An 18,768-nucleotide genomic window follows, 5' to 3' on the forward strand; every position below is an offset into this window, starting at 1 on the left:
CCAGATGCACTAAAGATTCATATGTCCCTTCATGCTTCAACCACCATTCCAGGGGACATGCGTCCGTACTGATGACGGGTTCTGCTTGATAACCATCCAAAGCCGTGTAGACCGGCGCATATTCATTTTCATCATCATGAGTCAGATGCCATCAACAGAAGGTTGATTTTCTTTTTTGGTGGTTTGGGTTCTGTAATTTCCGCATCAGAGTGTTGCTCTTTTAAGACTTCTGAAAGCATGCTCCACACCTCATCCCTCTCAGATTTTGGAAGGCACTTCAGATTCTTAAATCTTGGGTCGAGTGCTGTAGCTATCTTTAGAAATTTCACATTGGTAACTTTGCATTTTGTCAAATTTGCAGTGAAAGTGTTCTTAAAACGAACATGTGCTGGGTCATCATCTGAGACTGCTATAACATGAAATATATGGCAGAATGCAGGTAAAACAGAGCAGGAGACATACAATTCTCCCCCAAGGAGTTCAGTCACAAATTTAATTAATGCATTATTTTTTTAACACGCGTCATCAGCATGGAAGCATGTCCTCTGGAACAATGGCCGAAGCATAAAGAGGCATATGAATCTTTAGCACATCTGGCACATAAATATCTTGCGACACTAGCTACAACAGTGCCATGCGAATGCCTGTTCTCACTTTCAGGTGACATTGTAATTAAGAAGTGGGCAGCATTATCTCCCATAAATGTAAACAAACTTATTTCTCTTAGCGATTGGCTGAACAAGAAGTAGGACCAAGTGGACTTGAAGGCTCAAAATTTTTACATTGTTTTGTTTTTGAGTGCAGTTATGTAACAAAAAACCCTACAGTTGTAAGTTTCATTTTCATGATAAAGAGATTGCACTACAGTACTTGTATGCGGTGAATTGAAAAATACTATTTCATTGTTTATCATTTTTACAGTGCAACTATTTGTAATAAAAAAATATAAACGTGAACACTCTACACTTTGTATTCTGTGTTGTAATTGAAATAGTTATATTTGAAAATGTAGAAAAACATCCAAAATATTTATGAATTTCAGTTGGTATTCTATTGTTTAACAGTGCAATTAATCACAATTAATTTTTTTAATCGCGGTTAATTTTTTTGAGTTAATCGTGAGAGTTAACTGCGATTAATTGACAGCCCTGGTGCAGATTCCTACCAACTTCACCAGGCTTTCAGTTGGTTAGTTCTATTTGCAGGCCTTAGATTGATGGGAGGAGGAAGGAATGTTATAGACCATGATTCTGCAAGTTCTTCTGGCCTTCTGGCCCAAAGAAGCTCCATGAAGGCACTAGAACAGGTTGCAGTATTGGGACTGCAGCGTACAACGCTCTTGCCCCAGGGATATTTACTTACACAAGTGAAACATTCCTGGATTACTTTCTTTTTAATGGAGTCATCACAGAACATTGTCAGACTTTCCATTTTAGAATTAATGTGTTTTATACAGAAGACAGACACAGATGTATTTTATATCACTAGTTTTAATTTACTAATGATAAACCAGAATACAATACATGTTGGCTTGCGATACATACATTTCCTTGGCAGGATGTTTGGCATTCTTTTAAGAAAAAATAAAAGCAGTTAATAAAATACTTTATGTATATATAAAATATTTTTAAAAATATAAATTTCATTTTCTCATCATCATGAGTTGTAACAATTCATGTATCACAAGTTTAGTCTATTACAAAGACTGTTCTGTAAAATACAGTACATTCATGAGTCACTTTTGGGATGAGTCAGTCGTTCAATGGTATAAAAGTCTTGCTATGCTAGTCCAGCATCTTTAGCCATACCATAGAAGACACCCCTGGATGCTATAAGGCTTGAAGGTGTATCAAATTCAGCTATTGTTCCTTTGTCTAGAACGAGAACCCTGTAAAAGACAAAAGCGGAAAACTGATATTGCAGAAGCTTTCCTTATAGGGAACTCAATTCCTTCAACCATGAAATCAGGCATTTTTCCAAATCTTCTCTCTTTATGCTGAATCATTTTCACATGCTGCAACGCAACAGGCTACACATAACACCTCAGCGTGAGTTTATGCCTAATTTACAGAAGTGCCAAACACCCAAAGCCTCCAAAAAAGTCAGTCAGTATCTCAGAAATTAAGGCCATTAATTCCATGGCTTTACCAGTCTCCCAGTAGTAATAATCCATTTAAAAAACCTTTAACATGCAATAATCCTATCAAAGAACATTATACCCATTGCTGGTCAAAACAGATCCATACAGGAACTGGAGATGCCTCAAGGGGGTTGTGAGACTTGTACAGTGGTAAGTTAACTAACACACGACCTGCTCCTAATTAAGCCAATGGAAGCAGAATCAGGCCCACCTATTCAGTTATACTGTTCATAACCTGATTTGTAGGTCTAGAAGCATAACAGTGTGACAGTGAGAATTTCTGGTAATACTTTGATGATTCCTATGCATGCCTCAGTTTTCCTCTGTACTTAGCATTGTTATCCAGTGTCAGGTCACATAGCTGACTGGGGTGAAATGAATGGATCATTAAAGGACTGGCTGAAACTGACCCATATAAATGGAGAAGCTGGCAGACAATGGGGAATCCCAGTGGCTAAGATGTTCACACCTAGCAACCAAACATCAAGAGGAAAGAGGTTTCTCTCCACCTCTTAGGAAAGCAGAGCAAAGGCCCCAGATCAAGAACTGACTGACAAAGAGCCAGAAGGGATTCCATGGCAACTTGGCTGGGTAGAACGCTGGTGGCCAGAACAGACTGTGTCTTAACCATTATTGCTCTATACTAACCTAAAGCACAAGGTAAGCTGTGTGTCAGTTGATTAATAAATCCTACTCTGTTTTGAAAAGGCTGTCTGGTGTCACTGCAAATACTTGCTGAGGTGCACTCTTGAGGCTGCGTGGCCTACCCTTAAGGAGGAATGGGATCCCTTGGGCATCTGGCATGCTGAAGGGGTTTCTCGGAGGGACTGTTTAAAAGCTGGGGCATAGCACAGATCCTGTAGATTTGATAACAGGATCATACAAATTCACTGAGAGGCAAAGTGGGGCCCTTTCGACTGTTTCTTTTTCCTCCAATTATATGTAGGGTGACCATATTTCTTAAAGTAAAAACGGGATGGCCTGGGGCTGGCCCAACCTGCCCCCACCCCCACCCTGCCCACGCAAGAGCTGCCCTCCCCGCACTGCCCGTGGCTGGGGCTAACCCGCTGAGCGCTGTGCCTGGCAGCAGCCACCGCTCTCAGTTCTCCTGCTGGCTGACAAGTGCTGCCTTCAGCTGACCCCTTGGCAGTAGCTCCCACTCTCCGCTCTGCCTTACAGCTGGGACAATGCACAGTTTTGGTGAAAAAGCAGGGACAGCTGGGACAGAGCTGAAAAAGGGGACTGGCCAAAACGGGACATAGGGGAACCCTAATTATATGTTAACGTTGGAACATCATGTTCCACTCTGTATCATCCAACAGACAGGAACACAGAGTGCACCCTTCAACTTCATGCAAGCCTGCTTTTATTTTTAAGAGGAGGAAGAGAAGAAAAGTTGGAGATGGACTTACAGAGAAGGGAAATAGTATTGGAATTTCAGAGGTTTCCCCAACACTCAATATTCTTAACATTCCTATCTGCATGCAGGGTTACACTGTCAAGATAACTCTTCGGGAAAGATGGGCTGCACTGAATTTGAATTTTGGCAAGTTGCAGAGCAGGAAACAAACTATACCACATAGTAAATTCATGCTAAGGCTAACGCCTCTGCTGTGTGAAACAGTTCTGAGATGAGCCATCTGTTGATTCAGTTTGATATTGACTACTGAGTTTTTGATGAAATTACAAGTTTAGTTGATAGAATGAATAGCAACTTTGATGATAATTTGCTTGATAAAGATAATAATGTTGATGTAATATAGTTACACTTCTGTAAGGTACTTGGTACCAAAAAACATTTTGATTAAACTTGAATGATACAAAAACCAACATGGCTAAAACCTGACTGATAGGTCTCAAAACATAACTGCAAATGGGAAATCATCATTGAGCAGGTGTATTTCACTTGGGGTCCCACGGAAATCGGTTCTTGGCCCTACATTATTTAATATTTTTATTAATGATCTATGTGACGGGGTGCTAGCTAGGAAACCCTGAGCCAGCCCTCTGTCACACCAGATCCAATCAGGAAAGGGGAATTGGAGCTGGCTGAGTAAGCCCAGGCCTAAGTGGCAAATAGGGAACAGCTGCCGGCCTCGTTAGCCAGGGGCTACATAAAAGCTGGCAAGAAGGAAGCCAAGGGAGAGGAAAGGGAGGAGCCAGAGAGTTAGAGGCCACTCTCCCCTGCTGGCAGCAGAAACGAGCAGTCCCTGAGGCTGTGAGCCTGATGCTGTCTGTAGCTACAAGGTGGTGGGAACTGGTACTGTAAATAAAGAGCACAGGTGATTGCATCAAAGCAGAGGTCTCTGGATGGTTTGTGGGTGCAGAAGTGGCAGAAGATCGAGGGGCCCACATGTGCCCTGTTACAATCTGGAAGAAGACATAAAATGATTACCGATCAAGTTTGCCAACGATACAAAGATTCAGGGAGTGGTAAATAATGAAGAGGACAGGTCACTGGTACAGAGCGATCTGGATCGCTTGGTAAGAGTTGCAAGCAAACAATATGTGGCCAAATGTAAGGTCAGCAAAGAATGTAGGATGGAGGACTTTATCATGGGAAGCAGAGTCTCGAAAAGGACTTAGAGATGATGGTGGATAATCAACTAGACATGCGCTCTCAGTGTGACGTGGCTAAAAGAGCTAATGCAATCTTTGGCTGTATAAACGGGAATGTTCAGTAGGAGTAAGGAGGTTATATTCTCTCTCTATTTGTCACTGGTGCAAGCGTTAATGGAATACTGTGTCCAGTTATGGTATCCCATTTCAAGAAGGATGTTGAAAAACTGGAGAGGGTTCAGAGAAGAACCATGAGAATGATTAAAGGATCAGAAAACATATCTTATAGCTAGACACTCAAGGAGCTCAATCTATCTAGCTTACCAAAGAGAAGTGATTTGATCACAGTCTACAAGTACCTACACGGGGAATAGTAATTTGATAACAGAGGGCTCTTCACTTTAGCAGAGAAAGGTATAACATAATCCAATAGCTGGAAGCTGAAGCTAGGCAAGTTCAGAATAGAAATAAGACACAATTTTTTAACAGTAAGAGTAATTAACCCCGCCCTGGAACAACTTATCAAGGGTTGCGGATTCTCCATCACTTGAATTTTTTAAATCAAAATTGAATGTTTTTCTAAAAGATCTGCTCTAGGTCAACCACAGCTATTGGATTTGAAGCAGGAATTAATTCAGGGAAGTCCTATGGCCTGTGTTATACAAGGTCAGACTAGATGATCACAATGGTCCCTTCTGGCCTTCAAATCACTAATCTCTCTACAAATTCCAAGGGAAAGCCAGTATTGGTGTTCAGAAATATGTATTCTTGATACAGGTCAGAAGACTTTATGACTTTCTTACGAATTTCAAAGAGGCATTGATTAAAAGCTCTCTCTTAGATTTGTCAAAAATTTCTGAAGGGTGATCAGAAAAGTAACAAAAAATATTTTTTTTTTCAGAATTATGATGTTCATTCTATATATTTACCATTAATCGCTCTGCTTTTAAGTTTACCTTGTATAATCCATTATTGTGTTCAGCCGATGTGCTATTGTTAGTACAGTGCAATCTTCAAACTGAGTTCTTATTGTCATCTGAATGAGATCATCTGTCTCGAGGTCGATAGCTGCAGTGGCTTCATCCAGGACTAGGATTCTTGTTTTGCGAAGGAGGGCTCTTGCCAAACAGACAAGCTGCCTTTGACCGACACTGAAAGCAAAGACACAAGGTTTTTCACAGACTGGCTCTTTAATATGCATGTTAGAGCTGGTTGCTGACAGGATAAAGTTATTGGACAAATAATGTATTTGTCCAATATTATTCAACTACCTGTAGAGCTAATACAAAAAGTGAAAAATAAAACAGAAAATTCATCAGATAAATTATTTGATGAATAAACAGCATTATTCAACCAGCTCTAAAACACGTTTACTTACCAAATACCATACTACAAATAGTAATGAGCATCATTTCCGTCATGGCTCTGAAGGACTATAGCTAGCAAAGGCTTGTTATGCAAAGGGCCTAGAGTGGATTTGAAGAAGCGGACGTTTCATCACACTGTAGTTGCTATTCTACTGTACATTTCCAGAGGCACTTTCATCAAGTCCAGTATTAGCAAAATAGCAGACTGGCAAAATTAGAAGAAAATTTTAGAGTTGTGAGGGGTTTTTTTTTTACAGTGAATTGAGTCCTTATAAAAGGAGCTAGGTTGGCATCTCTTACTTATCCAGGAAACAGGTATAGTAAGGGCAGCACAAACTTCCCCCACATGCCTCACCAGTGGGTCTCAACCTTATCCCGGAGACAATACCTTTGGGGTATATAAGGAAGTGGAATCTTCACCATCCATTTAGTCATTGGCTGCAACAGTTCATCATCATGAGCCAATGTTTTATCTTCGCAGGTCGTATTTGTACATTACTGAGTTCTCTTTTGTACATTTTAATTGAACAGAGCCCTAGAAAAGCATCCCTGTTCAGCACATCCTGAGTCAGGGGCTCAGTAGAGCCTGGAGCAGAGAATTGATATTCCTTATGACACCAAAACCCCAATGGTGTCTCAGGACATTCATTACCTGAGATTTTCTCCCCCTTCTGAGCATTCGTACTCCAGCGTATTGGGCTTACTGCTGACAAACCTCTTCAAGTGCGACAACTCAAGAGCTTTCCATATTTCATCCTCGGAATATTTATTAAATGGATCCAAATTCATTTTCAGCGTTCCAGAAAAAAGAACAGGGTCCTGTATAAATAACCCACTTTCTTTAGACAAGAACTTTAAATGTTTGACATACACAAGTGATAACATTTCAATGATCTGCTTTAGGATATCCCAGTTCATTAGCAGCGACATTGTGGTAGCACCTACAGGCCTCAATCTAGGATCAGGGCCCCTTTATGCTAGGCATGGAACAAACAACAAATTCCTGCCCCAAAGATCTTACAATCTATCATATGATGAGAGACAATAGGTGGATAAAACTAATGGAGAGATGAGCCAAACATCAAAATAAGCATCAACATTTGTGCTCTCATAGCAAAGGGTATGTTAGTTTATTATTATCCTATCTGTGTGCCACAGAAACACTAAATTACATTGAAATACAAGGTCCCAGCTTAGCAACAATATATTATAAATAGAGCAGGGTGAATTTATTTCAGCTAACAGTTTATTTGCCAAAAAATGCCATTTTGGGATGTTCAGAACTGTTCATGAATTTGGGTGGAAGTTGGCAAATAGTTTCAGCTGGAAAAAAGAAATTCTTTAAAAAAAAAAAAGTCTGAATGTTTCATTTTGACATTTCAAAAATAAAATGTTCTGACATTTTGTTTTGAAATGTTTTGTTATGAAATTTAGCTACATTTAACTAAAAACAACACCCCCAGCTCCCAAAAAATTAAAAGGGTAAAAAACACCCAAAGATGAAGCAAAATGTTTAGTTTTTGGTCAAGTGAAACATTTTGTGCAACCTGAATTTTTTTTATTTCGTTTTGTTTTCCTTTCAGTGAGAAAAGCCTCTGCCCCCCCCCCCAAACAGTCACTTTGGGTGGACCCGAAACAGGAGGTTTTGGGGGGTGTATGTAGATTTTTCAGGTTGGCAACTGAACTGAAAATATCAATTATTTGCCCACCTCTAAATTGTAAGCTCTTTGGGGCAGGAACTGACATTTATTGTATATTTGTACAGTGTCTTGTGCAACGGGGCCCTGACCTGGTTGTGGCCTTTAGAGGTTACCACAATATAAATGTTAAATAATGATGATAATATTTTCATGCTCACAAACAGTCACCTTAGAAAAGGATATTGACTTTCAAAGGCTATAGCAGGGGTTGGCACCCTTTCAGAAGTGGTGTGCCGAGTCTTCATTTATTCACTCTAATTTAAGGTTTTGCATGCCAGTAATACATTTTAACGTTTTTAGAAGGTCTCTTTCTATAAGTCTATAATATATAACTAAACTATTGTTGTAGGTAAAGTAAATAAGGTTTTTAAAATGTTTAAGAAGCTTCATTTAAAATTAAATTAAAATGCAGAGTCCCCCGGACCCGTGGCCAGGACCCGGGCAGTGTGAGTGCCACTGAAAATCAGCTCGTGTGCTGCCTTCGGCACGCGTGCCATAGGTTGCCTACCCCTGGACTATAGCATGGCTCCATAGGCCTGATGAGGATTCCTTGAATTCCAGAACAATATTCATTTCCTAACAACAAAGCATAGCACCCATTCCACATGGGTAACTTTATTCATGGGAGCTGTGCCATTAAGTGAGTCCAATAGGACTTCTCTTCTGAGTCAAGCAACTCATGCAAGAAAGTGTTTGGAGGGTGAGGCCCACACATGGAACTGATATTTCTGACACTTAAAGACTTTAGGACATGCCTTTGCAAGTACGACATTTTCCCCTGCTATATTATAGTCTGTAAAAATCCAATAAAACATTTAAACTATACAAAAAATAAGTCACCCCCAATAATTACATAGTGTTAATATAATGTGTATACTTTAAAACAATGTACCTATTAGAAGGGTCAAATTAAATGAGACATAATTAGGGCTACTAACTTACCCTTCCTCTGTTCTTTCTGCTGAGCTTATGAACCCCAATCATGGGGTGAGGTTAGAACTAATTGCCTTGTTTACTTTTGCGAAGTCCAATAGCGAACAGTTATCTACACTATGGTCCTCTTTCACACCTGGAGTAAATCCTTTACCTTGACTTTCAATTTACATCTGAAGCATCCTCAACTGGGAGTGTTATAAAACAGAGTCATGTAAAAACAACTTGGTTCTACCGTAGATGTGTACACACATGTAAATATCAATTACTGATTTTGTGGATACATTACATGGTAATTTGCTGTTTGCTAAATTACTAGAATTCAGACCCTTTACGATGAGACGCACAGAGAGGCACTGACTTACCTGAGGAATAATTGTTATCTTGGATCGTAGGTCGTGAAGACCAATCTCTGAAATTCTCACACCATCTATTTTAATTTCTCCCTTTACAGCTTCCAAAATCCTAAAGAGGCAGAGAGTCATGGAGGACTTCCCAGCTCCAGTTCTTCCAACAATTCCAATCTAAAACACACATTGGAGAATTAGGAACAAAGCACATTTATAAATGGGGTATTAGCTTTACTGAAGGAGCAATTATACAAGATCTGATGTTAAGAAGGGAGACTAGAACCTTACTGTGATCTTCCTCACTCCCTAAAGGTCCTTCTGTCAATTGCGTCTCAAATTATTCCCAGAATTTGAGCAATATCAACTATAAATAGGTACATAATGTATGAATTTGATGATGTCATTATGCAAAATACTTATTCTCACATCTAGAAGGTGGCTCCCATTCTGGATGCGTAGCTCTAGGGCTATTCTCCCTCTTTTTAACCATAGCTTCCTAACTGGGGGAATCTCCCAGGAGAAACAAAATAGGCTCATTGGGGAACGTCATGCAAGGCCCAGCACTTTCAAATGTACTGAGAAGGAGCAAAGCCCACAAGATAAAGGCTTTGCTGGATGCTTGGGTAAGAAGAAGGGAGGCATTTGGGCCAACAGGATCACCTCCACCCTTCCCAAGAGTTGTCAGACACAGGAACTGACTGGAATCTCTCTTTATTCAGGAATGGACTATCCCTCATTCACTCACACACACACTATCTCAGCAGAGAGAGTGGTTGTAGCAACTTCTCAGGATGTTTCTAAGGCATTGTGAACGCATCAGGCCAGTTTATCAGTTGGTGTAAATGGACATAGACCTCAATGGAGCTGTACCCATTTAGCCTAGCTGAGGATCCAGCCCATCCACTTTTGTTATTGCAAATCCCATGTGTAACATCAGCAACAGATTCACATATGATAAATGACTGTACTATACCTTTTCTCCACCTTTCACTCTGAGGCTGAGGTCTTTCAGCACCAGATCCATGCCTTTCCTATATCTTACTGAGTAATCAACAAACTCCACCTCCCCCTGTGTTGGCCAGTCTTCCGGTGGCCTCGTGTCTTCAATTATCCAGGGAGCCTAAAGGAGAACAGTAGCTAGAAATTATTCCCTTAAGGTTTTAAAAGCTGCAGGCTGCGATTTAAAACATTAAACTTTTAGGGTTACTAAAAATCTCACCAGGAGACTAATTCACTTCTGTCTGCTTATTATTTGATATGGTGGAATAATAAGCCAGAAAAACAGATTCCTTCACTTGCATCCAGACTGGTTCTTATAGTTTATGACTACAGAAATATCTCAACATATAGGACCAGATCCTCAGCTGGTGTAAGTCAGTGTAAATCCGCTGACTTCAGAGCTGTGCCATTTTACCCAAGATGAGGATCTGGTCCATAATGCACTCTTGTGTATCTTGTCTGGCTTCCTCCTCTCTGCTAAACCATATCAAGTTCAAGCACCTCACCTTCAAGCCCTTCACTCATCCTGTATACCCTAATCCTTACATTCCTCTGAATTACAACTAATCAAGTCAAAAACGTTCACAGAGCAGCCTATTTCCAGGCATAACTGTCTATCTACCAAGCTGCATAACTGTATTTATGTCAGTGTGTGTTGAGAAAAGCTGGGAAGCAATCTCATACTGCCTCAGCTGCAAGCATCGGGGGCAGAGGACTGAGGCGTGCTTCTGAACAAAAACATGGGAGACAGGAGAACCGGCTAAGGTGATTAAGAGGTCCTTTCCAACCCTGATATTCTATGATTCTATGATTCTATATGTAGACACGGACTGTGGGCCAAGTTTTCTGTTGATGAAAAATGTTCCACTGACTTCCGTGGAATTTCTCCCACTTACAACTGCAGAGAATTTGGGCTCATGTTTAGCATCAACTATGTTACAACCTGTTAACAAAGACAGTAAAACTGAGTAGTACAGACAAACCCAAACTAGTGTCTAGAACATCATATTTGTCTAGGTTACGCTGTCAGGTCCTCAGACCAGGGTCCTCCTCTGTCTAAGTGTTGAAAGAAACAAATGGAAATGATGGATTTCTGAGAATAAACATGTTGATTGCGAACAGTTCAGGAGCTGACCTCAGTCTCAGTTTCTGAATACTCTTTCACCCTCTCGACAGCCACAATGTTGGATTCTAGGTCCGAAGTCATCCGCACCATCCAATTCAGAGACATTGTCACCTGGACAATATAAATTGTAAAATATTACCCCTTGGAGAATAGCAAAAGTATGCTTTATAAAATGCTGTTTCTAATATTTCTCTTTGTTATATATTGTTTCTACAGCTACATCTTGAACTACAATATACATAATTAGCTTTGTGTTAAGAATAATAAAGACCACAGGGCAAGAAGTTTACAGAGAGGAATTATGGGACTTGGAATTTCCACCTCTGCCATAGCCTTGCTCTGTGACTTTGGTTAAATCATTTCTTATGGTGGAATCCACAAAGTTACTTTGGTTCCCAACTTCTATTTAGGCTCCTAATTTCAACTGAAATCAATAGAATTTAGGAGGCTAAACAGAAGTTAGAAGCCTCAGTTGCTTCGTAGATTCCACCCTTAGTCTCTCTGTCCCTCAGATCCCTATCCCTAACATGGGAATACTACTTCATTTCTCCCTCCTATTGTCTGTCTACGTATTTAGACTGCAAGCTTTTGGGGGTAGGGACTGGCCTTTACTGTGCATATGTATAATGCCTAACACAACGGGGCCCTGACCTTAACTGGGAGCTCTAAGTGGTATCATAATGCAAGTAGTAATTACAGAGCAGTATACTGATCTTGGACAGTCTTCCAATGGAAGTGACCAGGATGGACTATGTTATCAAGCAGTAGGGTCAAACCTACAGATCACCATTTTGCTTTGACTTTGCTAGTTAAATCTGCAGCATTTTGAGGAGCCTTGTATGCGAACATCTAACCTACTGCAATTGTTATGAGGCAATCAGAATGGAGATGTCTTGTAAACTACAATTATCGGCAGGTTCTTGAAGGCCTTTCCCTGACTGTCTTAGCATCTGGATTGTCCCTTTTTAAAGAAAAAAAGATTTGGTCTAATTTTTTTTAGAAATCTTTGACTGATCCCCAGAGGATGGAAACCAAGATGGCTGTCTCCGTGCCCCCCACCATCCTTTCTTTCCCTTCACTTTTTTGTTCAATTGTCTTTTTTTCTGCTCTCCTCTTATTTTCAAGGAAAACATTCAATGAAATATAAATTAAGAGACGAAAGATTACAAGGGATAAATATTTATTGGAGAGTAAGGCTGGTGCAGTGGTCAGGGTGTTAGCCTGGGACTTGGGAGGCCTGGGGTCAGTTCTCTGCTCTCCCACCGACTCCTTGTGTGACCTTAGGTGAGTCACTTTGCTTCTCTGTGCCTCAGTTTCCCATCTGTAAAACAGGGACAATAGCATTGCCCTGCTTTATGGGGTACTGTGAGGATAAATACATTAAAGACTGTGCGGCACTCAGATACTACAGTAATAGGACCTACATAAGTACCTAAAATAGATAGAGACAAGCAGTAATTATTGGTATATATATATTCAGGGTGTTTAAGATCCAACTGGTACCTAGAGCTATAATTCCATCATATCTGTGCTGGTGATTCAGTAAGTGGCCCCCTTTCTTCTGAATCAGTATTGAACCAGTGCTCCAGCAGTATTAGTTTGCAGATGAGGCCTAAAAATCCTGACCACTCATGGTGACTATAGATCCTATAGCAAGAGCAGGGGCATTAAGCCTGGTATCCTGCCCAAATTGGGAAGTACAGTGTGGGTAGTGGTGATGGGGGATTAAAGAGGGGCAGAAGGGAACAATTAAATCGTCTTGAGTCAATAAGTGGCCTCTGAGTCAGCAGTGTTCAGCCTGGAAAGATCTCCAGGGAGCCCTATACAAAAAAAAGCAACCATTCAACATGTGTGCTACACCCTCCACAGCACCAAAGATGCACAGTGGGCTGTCCTGGATGCCTCAAGCGAAGTCGGGCTGGGCACAAGGAACCACACTTGAAACTGGCTCCAGAGGTGGGTTCATCTGGCCTGGTGAGAATGTGGGAATTCCTGGTAGGGGCAGAGGCTCTCTCTGTCTGCCTCAGTGAGCTGAAGATATTATCAGCTGGATGGAGAACATGCAGCACTGCCCAGAGAGGATTTCTGCTACGTAGTCAGTGGTGGGGCACATCCCATATATCCCTGAACAGTGGCAAGTTTGGAATTTGCTGTATCTTGGTGATCAGATTGTTGGCTGCATTCTGACATCATATATTAGGTGGAGGAATATTGACTAGAACTGGTCACGAGTTTTGGTCACCGGTGAATACATTAAATACAGTTGGTGCCAGTATTAAGCTTGGCAGGAGTCCGTTTTTCTGGAATCTCCAGATGCTGGCTTTGTGGCCCAGAGCCAGCTAAAAATGTCTGCCTCAGCGCCATCTGCTCAGTTGCCATGACAACTCATCTAGGAAGAACTCCTGACATCTTATACAGCAGACCAATGTGCCAGATGGTGTCATAAGCTGCTGTAAGATCAAAAAAGACAGTTCCAGTTTTCTTCTTCTCTTGAAAAGTGTGACACGGATGAAGATGGACAACCAGGGCTGACTTATTTTCCCAAGATGTTGTAGTAGTTCTGGTGATATCACTGTCAAAGCTGCAGGCGTTTCCTATTTTAATTGATTTCAGTGCTTTTCTATTTCTTCTCTCGAGAATGGCTGGAAGTTTTCATCTTGGGTTTGCGCTGTGGAGGTTGCCTGTATTGATGCCACTCTTTTTTGATTTACACTTTGAATATTTTGTCTTTGGCCTGTTTTAGTGATGTTGGTCAGGTGCATGGCAACACTATTTGGAGAGACCTTCTACTGCCATGTATCTGGTGAGTTTTATGCCTGCTCCTCCTCTACCATCACTCCAGCATCCTTCCATCTATGACGGAAACTTTAATAACCACCATACCAGATGGACCTACAGAGAATCTCATCAAAATGAAATGGACCTTGCAAATTGGGCCTCCCACAACAAATTACATCTTCTTCATGGCCTTAAGCAACCAGCAACTTTTCACTCTGCCTGCTGGAACCAGGGCTACTCCCCGGATCTCAGTTGGGTCACTTCTGCTGGGACCGCCCTCTACCAGGCAACTGCAGGGTCCTTGAAATTTCATCCACAGCCAGCATTCTCATCCAAATAAGGATTACCGTACCTATAGTGATCACTTGCCCAAGGCTACAGTGGAACTACAGAAAGGCAGACAGGGACAATTACACTAAGCTCATTGATTAATATATAGTCTGTATCCTGCATAATAATTCAGTAGATCAAGCATACTCAAGAATTAGCAAAGTAAATCTTTAAGGCCGCCACCAAATCCATCACAATTGGCTGCTAAAAACCCTATACACCATGTCTGGACAAGGAATGTGCAGGTCTCCTTAAACAGTACCAAAAAGAAAATCTAGTGATCCAGAAATAGCCCACCCCCTGAAGAGCCTGAATGTAGCCTGAAGAGCATGCTGGGAAAATGCAGTCTCAGAAACAGGCATGTAAAGTTCTAGCAGGAGAGCCTGGATACTCATTAGGAAGTTCGGGAAGTACAGTATATCCTGCCTACCTAAACTCCCTATGGACCTTCATCTGAATAAGATAATTTTCTTCCCTTCCTGTCTTAAACCATTGTGCAATGTTCCTGTGGGCTATTAAAGAACAACTGTAGTCCATCTTAAAGGTGACCACATTTCACTGGTGGGGGAAGCAAGTCCTATATACTGTATGCATTTGTGTAGCATTTGGGCATGTTTTAAGTACTGTATATGTGTATGTAAGGTATTACTATTATAACCCTGAACAGCACTACTTACCTATTAATTCTGCCTTTTATGAGTGCTTATTAAACGTCGGTCATATAACAGTGCCCTGTATGAGTTAATATTCTGCAACATCCCGCAACAAAATTATACACACCTGTAATGCGTAGGATACCGACAGTCCTACCAGGCCAGCATTCAAGCTATTTTTACCTAACACAGCAAAGAGGGCAGCAAACAGGACAACAAAGTTTCCTATTAATTCAATTCGAACACCTAGCCACCTGTTAAATAAGCAAACACAGGGGTAAATGATCACTTGAAGGATTACGGAAAGATATGCTTGCTTCAGCAAGAATGACATATAAAATTTTGTGCTGGTTTTACCTGTTGGAAACAATGCTAGGAAAATAACTTTTCTGATTTTCATCCACTTTCAAGTCACTCAGGCATACAAAGGAATTTTCTCTCCCGTAGGCTCGGATGACACTGGCCCCTGTGATTGTTTCCGAAAAATGGGAATATATGGGGGATCTGCTAACAGATTCCAGGCGCTTTAACTGGCGAGAGGTAGCCACATAGAACCGCTGCCATCATTAAACACAAACACACAAAAGAAATATTAGTAATTTATGCGAACAAAGAAAATACCTGAAACAGTCCAGACGTTAACGCTAACGGTAAAGAACAATAGTGATTAACCACGGCTACTTAAATGATAGTGACAAGACCACACTCTGGAGGGTTTTCCATTGGCTTCAGTAGCCTTTGGATCGGGCCCTATTTGCCTCCACATGTAATCAAGGAAAATGGCATCTCACTGCCAAAAAGTTGTGAACCTACCAAAAGATTCAGAATTGTACCCACAGATACAGCATACATAATGGCAATGCAGGCCTGCCCCAGAGCCCACCGAGCGTGACTTTTTGCATGACTTAGAGGCCCCGCATGTAGGAGTCAGAAGGGAATTCAGTCTCCATGGCTCATTCATACATCCTAAGGCTAGAAGGGACCATTGTGACCATCTAGCCTGACCTCCTGTATAACACAGGCCAGAGAATTTCACCCCATTACCCCTGTAAAGAAGCCCAATCATTTGTATGCAGTATTGCTGTAGCCATGTTGGTCCTAGGATATTAGAGACAAGGTGGTGAGGTAATATTTGGTATTGGACCAGCTTCTGTGGGTGAAAGAGAGAAGCTTTCAAGCTTACCCAGAGCTCTTCTTCAATCATTTATGTTAGACTAAATCATATCTTTCAGAAATACATCCAGTCCTGATCTGAAGACATCAAAAGAACAAAACCCAACACCTGCCTCGACAGTTCATTGCAGTGGTTAATCACTCACACCATTAAAAATTTGTGCCTTATTTCTAACTTGAATTTGTCTTGTTCCAAATTCCAGCCATTGGTTCTTCTTATGCCTTTTCCCACTAGATTAGCCCTTTAATGCCTGGTATTTTCTCCCCATGAAGGTACTTATAACACCATAATCAAGTCATCTCCTGATCTTTTTTATAAGCTAAACAAAAGATTTAAAAAGACGAGTCTCCTACCACTGCCCTGGGGAGGCTATTACCAGTAATATCAGTGCAGAGATAATATGTTCCAAGCTCCTAAATTAAGTGCTCTAAACTAAAGAGTAGGAACAGTACCATAATGATCATCAGGTTGGCAGTCAGACATAGTTACCTGTACAAAGAAATATATAATTGCTAGAGGTATTATAACCACAGCGAAGAGCGGAGTGCTCGATATGATTACAAGCATAGTTGACACAGAGGTGAAGAAGGTTCCTAGGAACATCAGGATAGTGTGTGGTATCACTTCATCAATCACATATATGTCCTTAGAGAAGCGGTTGATGATTCGGCCTGTGGGAGTTGTGTCAAAGAAAGACTGTGGGGTGTGAAACTTGTTCTCCAGCAGCGCAGCATGGAGTGTTCGGGCTGCGTTGATGCCACCCATCGCCAGGATGAAGGAAGAGATCAGCACTAGCAGGCCTGTTATACGAAGAAGAAATTTGCAGAGGTTTGTGAATACGTCGTTCACAAGATGCAGCTTTTGACTTTTACTGATCCAGCAGTTTTTATTGTGCCAGCAGACTTTCCTCATTACTACATCAGGGCCCTACAGCCTTCAATCACATTAGTCCCAGTACATTCTGGTCACGGGTGATTTAACCATTGACTTCAGTGAGATTACTTACAGGAGTAAGGTCTGCAGGATCCAGACAGCCAACCCTTATTGTCTATAAATATAGTCTCCCTCACCCTTCTACAAGTCCTCCACACAGTGCGCCTCAGTCCTGACCTCTGCATCACCTCTACCATCCAGGAATTCACACCCTCCTCTACTGCTCAGCCCCCTTCCCTTCTCCCCTCCTTCTCAGTTTCCATCATTCTCCAGCCTTCTCAATCCTTCCTTCACTTCCACCATGCAGTCTTTGAAGTGTTGATTCGGACAAATTTTACCAGTTTTGTGGTATTCTACTGCCCTTGCTCAGGTTTTAGAAGCTCAGAGCCCCCCGTGGCTATTGTTATGCCTTTCCCAGTATGCCCCTCTTTGTTCAGCAAGGGTGCATCTAAATATTTTAACTGTATTAATTGGAGAAATGCTCTTACCTTGCAAGAGTCCCAGAGCAGCATATACTCCGACTCGCATGCTTGTGTTACGCTGAGTGCCGTTTATGACAGGTTCATTGGTCCAGTCACTAAGCCATACATTGGCCCCAATTGCAGCAGCATTTTGACAGGCATACAGGAAGCATATAACTAAAGAAGTCACGAGGCCCACAGCCTTCATGTACTGCCAGAACACTGTCAGCTTTACCTGTAAATGTGTAAAGCACAATATATTTACAACGTACATTCAATTGCTGTCTGGAGTTCACAGAAATAACAAGAGTGACCAGAGGGAAATCTCTCCAGTAGATGGCCTAGTAAACTGGAAATTGCCAAAAATACTAACATATTGTAGTGCAGGGAGTGAAATTTATCTGACTGAGCTCAACATCCGGGTCGCAGCTTTAAAACAGGTAGTTCTGTTGCATCTCTACTGAGAGTCAATGGTGATTGCTGTGAAATATTCAGGTTTCTTTTCTCTTTTCCAACTAACTGTATTTTATTACAATGTTTAAAGATATAGGGTGAAAGGTAGCGGAGCAGAGCTGAGGGCTATAGAAGGCAAAGGTCAAGATTTTCAGGAGTGAGTAGTGATTTGGGGTGATTTACAGAAAGGGCTGAGCAGCCCACCCTTCGAAAAAATCAGGTCTCTTTACCACATCTCAGCTTGGGCACCCAACATTCATGAGTCACTTTTGAAAGTCTTGGCCAAAAGTTCGAGGGAAAAAAAATCACACAGAGGCACTTGAACAAAAGAAATGTGTGAAGCAAAGTAACAGGGTAAAACTTCTATCTCCAAGTTAACAACTCTGGCTCAAAAAGTCATTATTGTGGGAAGGGACAGAGGGGCCCCAATGAAATCTCTAAAAGAATATAAAGGGGAGATTATTAGATGCACAAATCCCATTGATTTAGGTGCTTTTCAAAAGCTCATAAAGAAAATCGACACCACCAACAAATAATGCTTAACCAACAGCTCCCCTGATGTCTGTGACACTGAGCATGTACAACATTTAATGTGTAGAAAATACTCTCACTGTTGCTCAGTTGTGTGACAATCTAAGACCCCTCTTTGGTGACACAAACTCCCTGGTTATTTTCATTATATTTTCTTTCTTTCCTGTGCTCAGTCTTCTCAATCCCCTCCACCCCCAATTTAATCCGTCATCCTTCAATATATCACAGTTACTCTTACAAGGCAGATCCCAATCCAATGTAGCACACAGGCTGCAATACAT

The 18,768-nt window shown here is 41.3% G+C and overlaps 1 protein-coding gene across 1 annotated transcript in view; it reads right to left on the reverse strand.

Moving 5' to 3' along the window:
• Nucleotides 1–1,515: 1,515 nt before the first annotated feature.
• ABCC3 (ATP binding cassette subfamily C member 3) overlaps nt 1,516–18,768 on the reverse strand; it is a 76,270-nt gene continuing 59,017 nt past the window's right edge. Inside the window, exons 22-31 of the mRNA XM_026654442.2 lie at nt 17,531–17,738; nt 16,599–16,909; nt 15,293–15,492; nt 15,063–15,189; nt 11,184–11,285; nt 10,023–10,169; nt 9,065–9,223; nt 6,719–6,885; nt 5,656–5,850; nt 1,516–1,888 (exon numbers count right to left, since the gene is read on the reverse strand). Of these exons, the coding sequence (XP_026510227.1) occupies nt 1,780–1,888; nt 5,656–5,850; nt 6,719–6,885; nt 9,065–9,223; nt 10,023–10,169; nt 11,184–11,285; nt 15,063–15,189; nt 15,293–15,492; nt 16,599–16,909; nt 17,531–17,738 (1,725 nt within the window). The 3' untranslated portion in view covers nt 1,516–1,779. The remainder of the gene's footprint in view (nt 1,889–5,655; nt 5,851–6,718; nt 6,886–9,064; nt 9,224–10,022; nt 10,170–11,183; nt 11,286–15,062; nt 15,190–15,292; nt 15,493–16,598; nt 16,910–17,530; nt 17,739–18,768) is intronic.

This window comes from Terrapene carolina, unplaced genomic scaffold (genome assembly GCF_002925995.2).
Source record: "Terrapene carolina triunguis isolate 2854851 unplaced genomic scaffold, T_m_triunguis-2.0 Scaffold192, whole genome shotgun sequence".
NCBI classification, from domain to species: Eukaryota; Metazoa; Chordata; order Testudines; family Emydidae; genus Terrapene; species Terrapene triunguis.